At 44.0% G+C, this 16,286-nt stretch overlaps 1 protein-coding gene across 1 annotated transcript; it reads right to left on the reverse strand.

Annotated features, from left to right (window-relative positions):
* Positions 1 to 524: 524 nt before the first annotated feature.
* Positions 525 to 9,440, reverse strand: LOC106912535 (BCL2/adenovirus E1B 19 kDa protein-interacting protein 3). Its single transcript, XM_014979351.2, has 6 exons — positions 9,139 to 9,440; positions 4,124 to 4,274; positions 3,571 to 3,655; positions 3,276 to 3,349; positions 2,507 to 2,653; positions 525 to 1,278 (listed from the first exon to the last, which is right to left on the reverse strand). Exons 1-6 carry the CDS (start codon positions 9,179 to 9,181, stop codon positions 1,230 to 1,232), a joined length of 549 nt encoding a protein of 182 aa, XP_014834837.1. The 5' UTR covers positions 9,182 to 9,440; the 3' UTR covers positions 525 to 1,229.
* Between the last annotated feature and the right edge of the window lie 6,846 nt (positions 9,441 to 16,286).

The following is a 16,286-nucleotide window of genomic DNA, read 5'->3' on the forward strand; positions in this document are numbered from 1 at the left end:
AAATTGTCTGTGTGGTAAATCATGACAAATGCAGATGAAGTGAACCGTGCTAGTATGATGTCATGGCATTTTTACTCTAATTTTGTTAGACAAGAGTCCTCAGGGCTGGAGGGCAGACAAAAACAGCACATGGGAAACACACACACACACACACACACACACACTCACTGAAGGGTTTTATCAGAATATAATCTGTTATTTGCTGTGATTTACCTCACGTGGAAACAAATATAAAGTTGCAACAGATGCCGTGGTTCATTTACAAGTTGTTAACAGCACAGTTGGTTGTAAAAATGGTTCATTCCTGCCGTCCAGCACGGCATGCAAATAATCTCCAGACGAACCAAACCCAGAAACTAAAAATACTTGTTGTACCGCCGCCAAGGCTTACTTCAGCAAACCTTTTGTGCTTCGCTGGCTAAAAATGCGTTGGGTGCATTTGCTAAATGAGATGAACATGTGTGCACCAAAAAAACTTCCGTGCTTGGGGGCTGAAGAAAGACAGAGAAGAGGCAAGAGTCGCATCAAGGTTGAAAGGAGTGAAGTTTAATGGGATCGTGACAGTCTTTGTCAGAGGTCAAACATGTTTAATTGCTTTCTGGAACAAAAAGCACAATCAGGACCATTTCTACATTCACTCAGCCAACTAAAAGTCTCTACGTTAGATTCAACATTAGGGCGGACAAAGAAAACAAGCAAGGACCCCTTTTAAGCAGCTCAGGCATACAGAGGGTCATTACTTTTGACAAATGACAGACATCTCCAACTGGATTGGGAGAATAGCTAGCACGTATTATCTACCTCATTTCATCAGAACACTGTTCCCATCAAACCATTTTCATCTCCCCTCATCAAAAGGATGCATTGTTCCCCTGCTCTCTCCTCTTGTGCCTCGGCGATCCCTTTCCTCTGATTCTGCTTTACGGGGTTGAGATCAGTGTCGCACTGCTGGAGTGTAATAGTGGTCGCAGTCTGACTCATTGGTCAGCATCCTTCCGCTCCTCGGGCCCCACACATGTACATATAGACAAAAAATACAATGCTGATAAAAAAAGAGACAGAGAGAGAAAGAAAGAGCTGCTGGATAGAGGTACATAGAGGCAGGTCTTAACGTTTGCCCCGTGACAAAGGGACGAGGCAAATTAGTGCGGGAGAAAGGGCGGAGTGTGACCTTATTGACCAGACTGTATCTGAACAGACTGAACGGTAACATGATCTTACAGCCAATGTCACAGTGTGCTAGCTGAGGATGTGGCCAGGCGCTTCCCGATGTAGATACTGAAAAGAGGAAAGAAAAAAAAGAAAGAAAGAGAGATTTTAATGATTCATCCAAACTAAACACTTCCTCGAAGTTTACCAGTGTTTAACCACAAGTGGAAACTTTTAGGTAATGTACTGGAAGTGAAAGAAAGAAGAAGAAAAAAAAGCTCCATCAAAGTGTGCTCTTGCATTAAGTGCCCAGTTGAGATGCTTTTAATACTTAGATGTATTTTTACATCTCTGAATGGCAGAGTCAAGTTGAAGTGTACCTCTTTCCTTCTAATCTAATTCAAACTTGCTGAAAAAAACAAAAAAGAAACAAGCAGGAATGGATAAACTATTAGTCAAAATTGTAAAAAAAAAACCATCACAAGATGCCTTTCTTTGCATGAAAAATATGATTTTACATGAAATGAAGGAAAAATATCCAAAAATGTTGCATTTCACATTAACAATCTACATGTTCTAAACTGCCACCATGTCTGCATTATTAAATACTGTGAATGAAGTATTTTCCATTCTCTTTTAACTTTAAAAAATGCAAAAAACAAAACAAAAACACTTTTGTTGTAAATAAACTTTTCCCAAGATGTTGTGCTTTGTTTTACACATAATAAACGTTAAATTAATTACTCTACCAGTCTATTTCAGCAAACTCATCAATAGAAAGTTTCGCAATGTTTTGATTTGGGTTTCATTGATGTTATCGATTATCAGCATCTTACTGGCAGCAAAAAAAAAAAAAAAAATGTCCAAGCAGAGTTTGCCATCACTGACCGTCAGGCCTCACAGTCATTCATGCTTTAGAGGTGTTTCTGCTCCTGCACGCTTCATTTAAAGGACTGCACTGCCTCCTTGGCCACAAAGTGCTGCAGAAGCCTGTAAATCACCTATTCGTTTCAGTCAGGTGTGTGGCTGAAGGGGAAACAGCTAAAACATGCAGGACAGTCAGCCCTGAGAATCAAGGCTGATACATATTGGTCACAATGACCTTAGCTGGGAGCATGAGACGCCGATCCTCAATGAAGACTGCTAGTTAGATTAGTTCCAGTCCGATTCTGATTTTCTTTCGCGACTGCTCATTTCTTTTAATTCAGCACCGATGGCGGCACAAGTTCTAAACCCGACAGACAGCGAAGGGATTACAAGATCAGGTAGACATCTATTCATTTGCCAGTCTCATGTACGACTTTCACACCTCAAAACATAAAGTGACAGAAGGTGAGGTCTTGTTAATATGTCTCACCCGACTCCGAGTGTGAGCAGATGCGAAGCCAGCAGGGAGGGAACAAGGATGAGGAGAACGTCGGAGGAGAAAATTCCTCTTTTCATCACCTCTGTCTTCCTAACACTGAGGGAACCTGGCTGTTTCGGGTGCTGGAACACAAACTCTCTGCAGAGAGAAGAGCGAGAAGTCAGATATAAAAGATGCACCAGGATGAAAGACCCGAAAAAGGAAAAAAAAAGAAAAAATACAGAGATAATGAGAGCACAAGAGAGGACTGCGAAGAGGAGCGATGCAGGCACTCTGAGAGCTGTCAGAACCGCTACCTGTCAAATAAGCTTATTATAGTGGAGGAGATTTAATGTCAAGCGTGGCAGAGTAAATAAAAATGAGAGGGATTCAAGTTCCTCAAAGGTATAATTCATAAATAAAGACAAAAACGTGTTTTTCTGTTGCAGTTAACCCAAACAAACGCATGAAGCAAAGTGAATTTTAAATCGCTTGTTGGGATTTGTGAGTGAAACAGAGCTGGATTTCCAACTAAAAACAAAACATCATAATATATTTATGATTCCTTGAATCTTGCTTTTTATTATGTAAAAATGAATCTTTTTTTTTTCAGAGAAGTCATAGCTGTTGTCTAACCTCATATCTTTCAAAAAAGAAACATTTTTTTTTTGTATGTTTGCATAATGTGACTTTGCATGTGACTTTGCATAATGTGACCAGTGAAAATCTTTGATGCCTCTGTCGCCTCAGGTCACTGTTACTTTAACAATCATAGACTTACTTTGGTGGCATATTTTCAGGTCTACTGGACCAATCCCACACCCAGTCTGTGTCCGCCCGCCGCTCAGCCTCCTCCTGCACGATTCCAAAACGATCAAGTCACAGTCAGATATAAAACCAATAAAACACAAATAAAGGTTTGTGTGTAAAACAGGTTTAGACAAGATTAATTATTACAGAATATCTCAAACGGCATTTAACATAAAAGGAACACACTGTTAGATACCATGCAAAATGAATATGTCCTTTAAATTATCACGGGGACTTCATGTTGTGTGAGGTTGATGGATGAATACCTGTATAGGGACACAGTCACTGTCCTGCTCACTAGTGGGTCGAGTTGGAGAACTAGTGGACCGTGGCGTTACCACCTGTGGAGGACTACAGAGAAGGGTAACAGGTGTTTAAACTTTATAACATAAAGTTACCTAATTTTTAAAGTGCAATCAGTAATATTTTTATAACAAATTTATAACAGTAATGATTTCTTGGTTAATGTCAAGTTGTCATAACAAAGACATTTTGAATAATGTCAACTTTGTATTAAAAGTGTCATAATTTACCGAATGACGCTTTATGACAACAGTCATAAATATTCATGAAGGCTTATTGATGTTCATGACAGGAGTTATGTCATGTTTATGACAGTGTCATGACAGTCTTATTCACCCCCCCTTCAAATAAAGTGTTACCCAGAGAAGCACAATGAGAGTTACAGTGAACCAAGTAAGGAACCACCAGCAGTGTGAAAAGTCAATGTTGCCTTGAAAAGGCACATTATTGCTGAAGTTAATCCTTCTGTTGAGCAGATCTATAAAACAACCAAAACAAACCCTGGAAGTCCCTCACCTGTCTCTACTCCTCTCACACTCCAGCTGCGCCTCAAGGAGGATTCTCTCTAGCTCCCCCTGCAGGGCAGAGGAGATGCTGTCCTGAGGTACTGTCAGACTTTCCCTCCGGCTCACAGCTGCAATCAGCTCCTCCAGCTCAACCCATGAACCTGAAGAGGAACAGCAACCGTCTCAGTGAAAAAGAGAAATGTTATGACAATCTGAATGGGCTGTCTATAGCAGGGACCCATATGTTTAGTCTTAAATGTTGCACAGCTCATGCAACAACCTACAGTGCCCTCTAATGGCAGGTGCAAGAAAGTAAAACAGCAAACCATTTCAGTAAAACTGTGTGCATGTGTAAGTTTAGACACAAAAACCGCTCAAATGAGTGCGTTTGAAACAGTCAGCAGTGAAGCTCGTGGTTAAATCCAGTCACTTTGTAATCATCTGGAATTAAATCCGTTCTAAAAAGAGCACACACTAAAGAAGACAGGGATCTCATTCTATTGGCTGAAACTGTTACTAGGCAGAGTTACCACTTCCGTCCATGAGAGGGCAAACAGAAGCTGGGAGTAAAGAGGTCAGAGATCTAAGTGGACAGTTTTTACATCCACAGAGAAGAAACTTGAGCACGAGGAGAAGATTGCAAAACAGAAGAAGAGACAATTTGTCTTAAACTGGAAGACAAAAAATATAAAGAGGAAAGAGTTTTGAGGACAAGCTTTGAAACATTTGAAACTAGGAATATGAATTCGAGCAATTAAGCTGAAAAGGTACGCTGCTGAATTTGTTTTTCCAAACAAAACGTACAAGCATAACGTTTTTTTTTTAAATTATATATATATATATATATATATATATATATATATATATATATATATATATATATATAAAACAGAGCAAAAACCCTGTAATATTAAAAAAGGGTTCACCTTTTCCAATATAAATCTTAAAATAATTATATGAAAACATGATAATAAAAAAAACCGAGTCAGCTGTGTTTTTACCGAAGAGTGGGTAGATAAGTAAAAATAAGTGTGATTGTAAAAGGGCAAAAAAGCTAAAAACATACCTTTGAAAAAAAAAATTAAAATAATTTCACCTGCAGTAAAGTATTTTTGTTGCAATAAATTTAACTATTGTTTGCCAGTTTATTTAATATTTGTGCAGAAATAGTGAGATAATCCTAAAAATGCTCACAGCACACACACTTATATTTGATTATGATTCTGGTGATTCTGATTCAAATATTCCAAAATGATGACTGTGCCTTCAGTTTTATTTTACTCTGCTGCTTTTTTGCCTCTGCAACATAGTTTGAATCATTTACTAATGCTAGCCTGGTTGAGTAAAATTAAACCCTTCATTTTACTGATTAGATGTATCAGTGACTTAATATTTCTGTAGATTCAAATTTAATGTTGCGATATCCGTGTCAAACAAAGAGAAAAGTCAGGTGGAAGAAAAGGTCTCTTTGTTCCCTTTCAAACGCCTCGGTGTTAAGTGGATGCTGATTAAACATGTGCATGTTGTGCACTGACGTACGATGACTCATAGATGTCTCAAGTATCCTGATGTGACCTTATAAGACCTACAAGACTGTGCTAAACGGAAACCTGCGGGGTAAAACAAATGCACTGGACACATTTGTGCGAACAGAATGAGCCGAAGACCAGATCGGCAAAATCTTGCACGTGCTTTTTTTGTCGGGGACTTTAGAAAACGTCCACAGCAGAATGTATGAATGAATGGACGCGGCGGCTTATTGAATGCAAGAGCAGGAAGGATTTAGGCACGCAAGCTGATGTGTATGGCGTGCACAGGCCCACAGCTAAACAGTAGGGCACGGCTAACTCAGGCTGACAGCATGCTGGCTTACATAAGATCTTATTTCTGTTTCAGATTAGCCATTCATCCTTCCACATCCTCTCTCTTGTTTTTCTCCAGCGATGCTGTTTCTCTCTCTCTTGCTCTCTCTTTGACGTAGACAACATTTTCAAAACATCTCACCGAATCGCCCTAAAAATGTATCCATCACCTTACAACTCTGTGTAGCTGCACAAACAAGAGCTGAGGGGGCAGAAGCACAAGTGGATGTTTTGCTGTGGGATGGGGGGTGGGAGGGCAGAGGGAACTGTGCCATTGCCCTAGTTATTTTGCTACAGAGGGGCTGGTATGACATAACTGAGCCACTGCCTGACTTATCTGTAGCCATTCTGGATCAGTTTCTATGCAGTCCCATACACAGTCATCCATGCAGCTGCCAAATCGGCTTTATGTAACGTGGACCAGGGCAGGATGCTGAAAGAGTCAATGAGTTGCAGCACAACAGATTCGTGATTGCTTCCCTGGGTTGTAAATGTGTGTTTAGAAAAATATTAAGGTGCAAAGGTGACGTTTCAAAGGATTTTCGGAAGGGAAGGTGTCTCCTTACTAAAATTCACGGTTTGCCAAACAACAACAGCAGCAAAAAAACAAAAATTGAAAGTTTTGTGTGTGTGCCTTTGGAAATAAGGGACAAAAATCTGAGTGTTGATTTCTTTACATCACTTTATCTTTAAAAATTAAAAAACTCTTGTTTTATTTTATTTTATTTAAACTTGTGAAATACTCAGTGACAGACTGGTAACCTGTCCAGGGTGTTGCCAAACGACCAATGCCCAAGATAAGCATCAACCTCCAGCGACCCTTCAAAGATAAGAAGGCATAGACAATGGACGGATGGGTGAATTATTAAAACACTTTTAACTAATAAGAATAAATTCTATCACATTTGCCACGTCTCATTCATTAATGCGCCATTAAGCCCGAGTGCTACCTTTTTTTTTCTGCTAAGGAATCACCAAACCAATTCCAAGGAAAGTTGGCGGGGAGCATAATGCCCCAGTTAAAATTATGTCATCTCAACCCCATCTGTTATAACGATTTAATGATGTCTTATCAGAGAATTTGAATTTTCAGAAGCAGACTGACACTTGGGATTTATCTTTCTTATCATTATATTTTTTGTAACTGACTCATTAAAATTGCAGTGCAGAGTGAATCATCCAGTCAGAGTCCAACTCAAATATTTAGAGATGCGCAAATCGGAATTTTGTGGCCGATCTCCTCTTTTGTCCGATCTCTGTTTGTTGTGAGCTGTGATTGCCGACACAATCTGTCCATTGTCTACACTCGCTTGTTATTGTATGGAGGAGCTGGTGCCTGTCTCCATCAGCCATTGGGCAAGAGGCGGTGTGCATGTCCCCGGTCTATCACAAGGCAACACACTACAAATAGCAATACCTAAGGGAAATGTAGAGATTGGTTAATTGTGTCTGACTGTGAGAGGAGGCCAGAGAACCCAGAATGAACCCAAGCACACATTGGGAGAACATGCAGACTTCACACAGAAAGACCCCAAGCAGGGATTCAAATGCAGGGCCTTCCTGCTGCAAGGCCACTGCACCCTGCGGAGGCAAATCTAAGCCAATTCTGATTTTTTCTTAAGAACTATCAAATACAAAAAAAAAAAAAAAAATCCAGTTAAATTTTTTAATAATAAGACCAGAAGAAATGTCACATATGACAGATAAATCATTGCAAAACAGGTACTTTCTATTCCAAATACAAAAATCTTACAAATACAAATTGGCTTTAGCCTCTTAGATTATCTATTAGCATAATTAGCAGGACCAAAACAGGAATCCTTGTATCTCCTTACAGAATAGAGGTGCTTACCATAACTCTGAGATCGCCAAAGTTTTATCAGCATTTCCTGGATATTCTATAACAGATGGAGATTAAAAGCTCAAGAGGTAAAAACCTTTGAACTTTGATTGAACTTTGATTGTACACAATCAGCCTTGTTGTTATCTGATTAAGCATTGTCCTCTCTCACAGCCTAAGTAAACAACAAACATGTCTGCACAGGTCATTAGAAATAAAGTTTTTGTGTTTTGTCTGACTTAAATGAAGGATTTTACTGACATTGAAAATATTTACATTTGAGTTTTCTTCATTCATTTGTAGCGTCCACAGGAAAAAACGCTTTTATCAAAACCAATTTTTTTTCATAAATATATGAACATATATGTTCTTGTTTAATCAGTGAAAAAAAAAACTTTGAATTTTTTAAAGGCATCATAGCAGCAACAACATCACTTTATAAGTGCTGAAAGTAGAGAAAGAAAGATGGAATAACTTCTCGGACATCAGATTTGAATTAATTTTTATGTTTATTTGGTGCATGGCATGATTTTAGTCCTTTATATTTTTGTAAGAAATTTGCTACTGGCCAAAACTCAAGACCCCTTAATACATTCACACACAAACCACAGATGTGTTTGATGCATAAATAATTGCATCAAACTGAGAATTCCAACTATTTTCAGTCTGTAAATATATCTACCAACAACATTAAATGTGTAGGAAAAGCCTGATAATATATTTGGGGAAGCGTTCGCAAACGTCTTCAGTTTCTGCTTCCAAACTACTACCTTTATCAAAAAAGAAAAATGCTTACGGTTTATAGTGCTGAAATAATCAGCTCCATGCCTGGATTTACAACAAACTCTCAAGTTTATTTTTCCAAAACATGTCCACAATGTTTGGCCCCACCTTCCACTGATCGACATGCTTTACCCAGCATCCTTTGTGCCAAGCAATGTGCTGCCTGCACAGAGGAGCTATAAGTGTCAGAAAATCTCCACAGCTTAATTGGCTTACAGAGATGCAAAAAGGTGAGTCAGGGAATCCGTTTACACAATGACTGAGGCAGTGGCAACAACAATAACAACTAACAAGGTGCCAGTTCCTTATTCTGACACATGACACATTTGTTTTGATCAAACCTTCACGTATTCTAACTGAATTACTAAATGCATTTATTACATTTAAATGGATATGCTCTATAACAACAATGAAACAAAGCCCTACGTCCACACAGTAAGTAGAACAGGAAACAGCCTCAACGTCCGTGAAAGACAGACGTGTATCTGTTATGATGCGGCAGGACGAGCACGGCCTGGCTCATGCCACAGCATCACTTACCGTAAAGTCCGTCCTCCGGTGTCTCTGTGTCGGACTGAGACATTCTTGCCGGGTAGAGGTCGGGAAAAGAGCTCGGAGGGATGCTGGCAGACCGGAGAGGACAAGCAGGTGGAAAAGAGAGCCTGTCCTGTACCAGTCTCCTTCGGTCACCCCTGTGTTTGGACCAACGCTGTGGACACCGGGGACTATCGCCGCTCTAATCCGCTTCCCTCCCCTCCCTGCCCGGACTCTCTCCTCGGCTTCCCCCGCCTCCACCCGTTTCTTCCACGTGTCACAAGGACGAGGTAAACAAAACAACCCGTAATCTCAGCAGGTTAAAAAAAAAACCTCACCGACATTATCCTGTCTTGACATTCATCGTTCTGCCCTCATCTCTGGAGAAAAGGCGTTCATATTCAGTACGGAAAGTAATGGTTTTAATTTTCTATAAAGCTGCGCATCAAACCTTTAAAAATCTAATTTCACAATGGACCAAACCTAAGTAGTCGTTGCAATGCAAGAGCGCTAATGGGGGAGGAATAATTTTAAATAGGAATAAGAATAAAAGCAATGCTATAATATGAATTATCACTAAAATATTTTTAGTGCATTGTATGCTTCAGATATTGAAACTTACTCAAAAGTATTCACTCTTGAAGATGGGTGGGATTTTATGTTATAGCTCAACACAAACAACTCTGACCTCATAACTTTACCTGCTGAAGAAAAGTGCTTCCCCAGCATGATGTTGCTGTCACCATATTTTGTGGGAAGAAAGTGTTTGGGATTTAATGCAGTGTTGGTTTCCTCTTTGAAAATTTGGTCTAATCTGACAAGACAACTTTCTAATTAGATGTATCCCCAACATCGATTGTGGCAAATTTTAGCTAATAGTTGTTTTGTCCAGAGGCTTTCCCAGCTGAGTTGTGGATCTGCAGCTCCTTCAAAGTTACCATGGCGTCCTGGAGGCTTCTCTGATTAATCGTGTCCTTGTGGGTTTAGGTTGATGACCTTCGCTGTATTTTTTCAATAGAACTGGGCAATATGGACAACAATAGCTTTGATAATAATCACTAAATAATTTCAAATTAACAATCCAGGCTTTGATACAAACAATAAAGTTGACAAAATGAAAGTAGCACAAGTAAACACAACATTCTCTAAGAATTATGGATTACGAGTTATGTTGACGGACAAAACTCCTTTGCAGTGCCGATTAGCAAACATGTTTAAATACAATATAATAGTGAGTTGGAGCCATCAGCTTGGGGTTATAAGATATAGTCACACACCAGAGCAGGATGCAGTGAAGTGAAGTAACTTGTAGAAGATAAATATAAAAATGCTAGAGGCTTTTTAGAGCAGCAGCTGCTTTGACTAGCGCTATTGAGGAGAACAGGATGCCAGCAGGTAACACAGTACAAAGCTTGACTAAAGGTAAGACAGCGAGCACAGGATCCACAACAACATCCAGAAAGGAAACGCATCGTGACATTTCATGGATGATGTTCCGTCTTAATCAGACCTTTTCAAATCCAGTAAAAGGAGAAAAAAAAAAAGGCTGAGAGTTTATTATGAAATGTGTCATAATCCACTGTACATCACAGTATTACCGCTTATTAGATTGCGTAACCAGCTGGCTGTCCCATCTGTTGTGCAAGAATAAGTTTGGTTTGGCTATAAATAACTGTAAATAATTGTTGTGGAGATCAAAATGACCAAATCTGCTAAGTCGGACGTTCTTTGGGTTTTCTAAGATTACATCTTCAGACATGTTACACCGACATATACATATATGTATAAATGTTTTCTTTTTTCCATTTTAATTCATCAACGCTGTAGAGATATCCATGGCTGATATTTCATTTCCTTGTATACCCTTATATTTTTTTTCATACATTCTGTAGGAATTTGTGAATATAGTCCAATAAATTTAAAAGACCAGCAACAACATTTCTTGCAATGAAACTGACATAGTTTCCCACAGTGCAGGGGAAGAGTATTTTCCTCCTGATTTGTCACACTTAAATGTTTCTGGTCATCGGATTTCGTTTACTGTCAAACAAAGATATCCAGATTGAATATAAATGGCAGTTTGAAATGATTATTTCTCGCCCAATTTCTCTTACTGTTGAATTATCAACATTGACACTAACTGGGGAGACATGGATTGCTTTGATAGTTTTTCTTGGTTATTTTTTTAACATCTCACTGTGACTTGCTGAGATCCCAAAGCTGTAATGACTTTTTTTTAAATATTTTCTTGAATGTCCTAGATTTGGGGCATGATGCTGACATTGTGTTGACAGACAAGTTCTGTTTAAGGGATTCCTTAATTTAACAAGGCTGTGATAAAGCCTGGGTGTGGCTCGATGAATTGAGTCAAACAAACATATTTTTAATGCATTTAAGTTATATTTTTGAAGAATATGCTTCCCCCTTTTTTTACTTTGAAAACTCATTCTGTTTTCTCAGGTTGTGTGTGTTTTGATGTCAGAATTGTTTGATGAACTGAAACGTGACTAAAAAGGCAAACACTTTTTTATGACTGTATTTTCTGAACAACGTTACAGCAAAACTTTATGAAAAAAATTAAAATCCCAGGCATGCAGCTGAGGAAACTCTTAGATGTTTTTCCTTAAAGACATCAAATGAAACAAACTAAAACAAATCGGGACATTCATGGTTGCTGAATCGTCACTTTATCAGCGTCATGTACCTGAAACTCATAAGTCCTGTTTTCTTTCGTGCATGAGATAAACGGCATCTTTCGGATTTTTTTTTTAAAATGTTTTCATTCCCTACCATGACGCCCCTGGCCAGTGATTAATCTCTTTTCGTGGCATTTCTTTAAGAAGTCCACTATCCATGACATCAGCAGGACACAGTGCTGGATTTCACTCATGCAGCCCGGAGCAAAAAAGAGACATAAAACAAGAGGCGCACACACGCACCGCTCTCTGCAGAAGCACAGCTCATTATCTATCCGCCTGTTTGCCCCTTTATTCATAACTCGGTGATAATTAACACTTCAATAAACAAACACCCATTTAGATTTAGACAAGTTGCCTGCATCCAAGTAAGAAAAAAAATAATATATATATTCTGTTTTTCTACTGAATCATTTAAAAATTGTTTTGTAATGCAACATTGCTCATCACTTTATGAGCAACATCACCACCTGGTGGAAACAGCCATCACAAAGCATCACGCTTTGAGGCAATTTCATCCACGAGCTCTACGACCAGATCTGCCACATGCTGTGCATATCTAATTTAATTAAAGTGCAGCTGATTTAAACCATCTAAACTCACTTTAAAGAAGACTTATTGTGCGGGGCAGACAAGAAAAGGAAGCATTAAGATTTGTCCGATGTATTATTGCCCTTCACTGCAGATAGCGGCAGCCAGATATCTTTCTATTTTCACAGTAAATCCTGTCTCCCATTTATTATGTTGCCAAACAGCTTTTCTTTTCTGACCTTCAGCCTCTTTTTTTTTTTTTTTTTTTTCGCAAGACAAGAGGACAGACACAGAAAGTCATTATTCAGCTTGGAAACAAAACAGGAAAAGTTCCCTCATCTATCAAACGGAGCCCGAGATCTATGACAATGTCCAGGGCATGGCTCAGATCAAAGAGGGAGATGCCACCTTTACTCAGGTCCTGCAAATGACTGACTGGCCTCGTTCATCCATCACGCTTGAAAGTAAGACATCAAAACAATAAAACCCTTTTTAGGTAATGGCTGCAGAGGGATCTCTCGGTTGAGACGCGTCCTCCTCCCCGGGGAACATTGCATTAGGTGATGATTGATGACCTGATCTGAGTGTAGTTTTCAGGGTCTGTTTAAATATGAGCTTTTTGTTTGTCGCAAGGAAGATGCAGAGGCTAGATAATAAGAGTCTTGGGGGGTGGGGAAAGGTTCAGCGTTCCCTTTATGACGGTGTCTGGAGAAAAAAAAAAGGTTTATTTAGAAGGGATGGTTAAGAGTTTTTCAGAACTACTGGAAATGTGTCGCAGGTTTTGTGGCGCAGCACTGGAGCACCGCAGAGGACTCTCATCATTCCTCTTCACTCGGTGCACCTCAGACTTTCAATGAGTCGGGGTCACGACGTGGGTATGTTTACAACAAGGGGCAGAGCAGGCTTTAAGTCCTGTTGAGCCTCAGGTTCATCGGCGTTTGCAGTAAGATTTTTCAAATCTTTCATAATTCTGTTGTAGGGAGTCGTGTGTAGGAACTAGAGACTTAAAAAGATGTAACCAGCAAATAAAGAGGAGCGACTCTGTTACTAGAACTGCTCTGGATCATAGTAAATGCTATTTAAAGCCCCTTTAAATCCCCAGCCCTTTAAACGGTTGCCATGTTTGGATTGGGCTGTTAGTTGCACATGAAGCATTTCTGGTCAAAGTAACAAGATGGTGTCAGACTAAGCCTTCGCATAACTTAAGCTTAGGATATTTACTCTTTAATTTTATACCATACGGTAACTATGACTGGAAACACTTTTCATGTTCCATTCTCAGCCCATATAGAAGGATCATTGATGGTGCACTGCCTCCTACCTCTATCTCCTGCATGAATAATTATGAGTCTGTCAGGAAGTGGGGGTGTTGGTGGTGAGGAGAGAACGCTGAGACCCAGGTTATGGTGATGATGTATTTAATGGTGAAAAATAGCACACAGTCCAAGGCAGGCAGCACGGCAGGAACAACTAGCACGCAGCTAAGCACCGGTAGCAACTGACTAATGGACTAGACGAGACAAACACTAACCAGGACTTTACAGTTCTACTGGCGAATCACACGGAAACATACACAAGCCAGGACTTAACAGTTCTACTGGCGAGTGCTTCTACGACGAACAGACTACGACAATAGACAAACTTAGACAAGGACCCGACGAGGAACACAGACAACAGGTGGGTATAAATACACACGGGGTAATTAAGGGAATGAGACACACCTGGGGAGCAATCAACGGGGAGGACAGGACAGAGACTCACAGGGAAACAGGACTGAACACAGAAAACTCCAAAACAAACACACAGAAACCCAGGGATCATGACAGTACCCCCCCCTCAAGGGCGGATACCAGACGTCCACAAAAACAGAAAAGTCCAAAAACCAAAAACAACCCAGCAGGGTGGGCGGAGGGGCGACGGCAGGAGGGCCAGAGTCCAGAAAACAGTCCAAGACACAAAACAAAACTACCCATCAGGGTGGGCGAGGAAGCGAGGAGGCGGGTCCGGCGGTCTCTTCCGCCGGCGCAGGAAACGGAGACGTAGAGGCGGGTCCGGCGGGCGGCGTCTCCGGCGCAGAAACCGGAGTCGTAGAGGCGGGTCCGGCGGGCGGCGTCTCCGGCGCAGAAACCGGAGTCGTAGAGGCGGGTCCGGCGGGCGGCGTCTCCGGCGCAGAAAGCCGAGACGTGGAGGCGGGTCCGGCGGGCGGCGTCTCCGGCGCAGAAAGCCGAGACGTGGAGGCGGGTCCGGCGGGCGGCGTCTCCGGCGCAGAAAGCCGAGACGTGGAGGCGGGTCCGCCGGGCCGGCAGGAAGGCCGGCTGGAAACTCGGGCGGAGCAGACTCAGGAAACTCGGGAACTGGAAGCTGCGCTCCGGCAGCAGGCTCGGGGAGCTCTGGCTCGGGGGAAAGCTGCGCTCCGGCAGCAGGCTCGGGGAGCTCTGGCTCGGGGGAAGGCTGCGCTCCGGCAGCAGGCTCGGGGAGCTCTGGCTCGGGGGAAGGCTGCGCTCCGGCAGCAGGCTCGGGGAGCTCTGGCTCGGGGGAAGGCTGCGCTCCGGCAGCAGGCTCGGGGAGCTCTGGCTCGGGGGAAGGCTGCGCTCCGGCAGCAGGCTCGGGGAGCTCTGGCTCGGGGGAAGGCTGCGCTCCGGCAGCAGGCTCGGGGAGCTCTGGCTCGGGGGAAGGCTGCGCTCCGGCAGCAGGCTCGGGGAGCTCTGGCTCGGGGGAAGGCTGCGCTCCGGCAGCAGGCTCGGGGAGCTCTGGCTCGGGGGAAGGCTGCGCTCCGGCAGCAGGCTCGGGGAGCTCTGGCTCGGGGGAAGGCTGCGCTCCGGCAGCAGGCTCGGGGAGCTCTGGCTCGGGGGAAGGCTGCGCTCCGGCAGCAGGCTCGGGGAGCTCTGGCTCGGGGGAAGGCTGCGCTCCGGCAGCAGGCTCGGGGAGCTCTGGCTCGGGGGAAGGCTGCGCTCCGGCAGCAGGCTCGGGGAGCTCTGGCTCGGGGGAAGGCTGCGCTCCGGCAGCAGGCTCGGGGAGCTCTGGCTCGGGGGAAGGCTGCGCTCCGGCAGCAGGCTCGGGGAGCTCTGGCTCGGGGGAAGGCTGCGCTCCGGCAGCAGGCTCGGGGAGCTCTGGCTCGGGGGAAGGCTGCGCTCCGGCAGCAGGCTCGGGGAGCTCTGGCTCGGGGGAAGGCTGCGCTCCGGCAGCAGGCTCGGGGAGCTCTGGCTCGGGGGAAGGCTGCGCTCCGGCAGCAGGCTCGGGGAGCTCTGGCTCGGGGGAAGGCTGCGCTCCGGCAGCAGGCTCGGGGAGCTCTGGCTCGGGGGAAGGCTGCGCTCCGGCAGCAGGCTCGGGGAGCTCTGGCTCGGGGGAAGGCTGCGCTCCGGCAGCAGGCTCGGGGAGCTCTGGCTCGGGGGAAGGCTGCGCTCCGGCAGCAGGCTCGGGGAGCTCTGGCTCGGGGGAAGGCTGCGCTCCGGCAGCAGGCTCGGGGAGCTCTGGCTCGGGGGAAGGCTGCGCTCCGGCAGCAGGCTCGGGGAGCTCTGGCTCGGGGGAAGGCTGCGCTCCGGCAGCAGGCTCGGGGAGCTCTGGCTCGGGGGAAGGCTGCGCTCCGGCAGCAGGCTCGGGGAGCTCTGGCTCGGGGGAAGGCTGCGCTCCGGCAGCAGGCTCGGGGAGCTCTGGCGAAGGCTGCGCTCCGGCAGCAGGCTCGGGGAGCTCGGGGGAAGGCTGCGCTCCGGCAGCAGGCTCGGGGAGCTCGGGGGAAGGCTGCGCTCCGGCAGCAGGCTCGGGGAGCTCTGGCTCGGGGGAAGGCTGCGCTCCGGCAGCAGGCTCGGGGAGCTCTGGCTCGGGGGAAGGCTGCGCTCCGGCAGCAGACTCGGGGAGCTCGGGCGGCTGCGCTCCGGCAGCAGACTCGGGGAGCTCGGGCGGCTGCGCTCCGGCAGCAGACTCGGGGGA

This window comes from Poecilia mexicana, unplaced genomic scaffold (assembly GCF_051168715.1).
Source record: "Poecilia mexicana isolate PSO_F unplaced genomic scaffold, ASM5116871v1 scaffold_12, whole genome shotgun sequence".
NCBI lineage: Eukaryota > Metazoa > Chordata > Actinopteri > Cyprinodontiformes > Poeciliidae > Poecilia > Poecilia mexicana.

Coding starts and splice junctions, on each gene's coding strand:
- LOC106912535 (XM_014979351.2), bottom strand. CDS start 9,181: ATGTCTCAGTCCGACACAGAGACACCGGAGGACGGACTTTACG. Junction 3,656..4,123: donor TGTGAGAGGAGTAGAGACAG/GTGAGGGACTTC, acceptor CCTTCTCTGTAG/TCCTCCACAGGTGGTAACGC. Junction 3,350..3,570: donor GTGACTGTGTCCCTATACAG/GTATTCATCCAT, acceptor GGAATCGTGCAG/GAGGAGGCTGAGCGGCGGGC.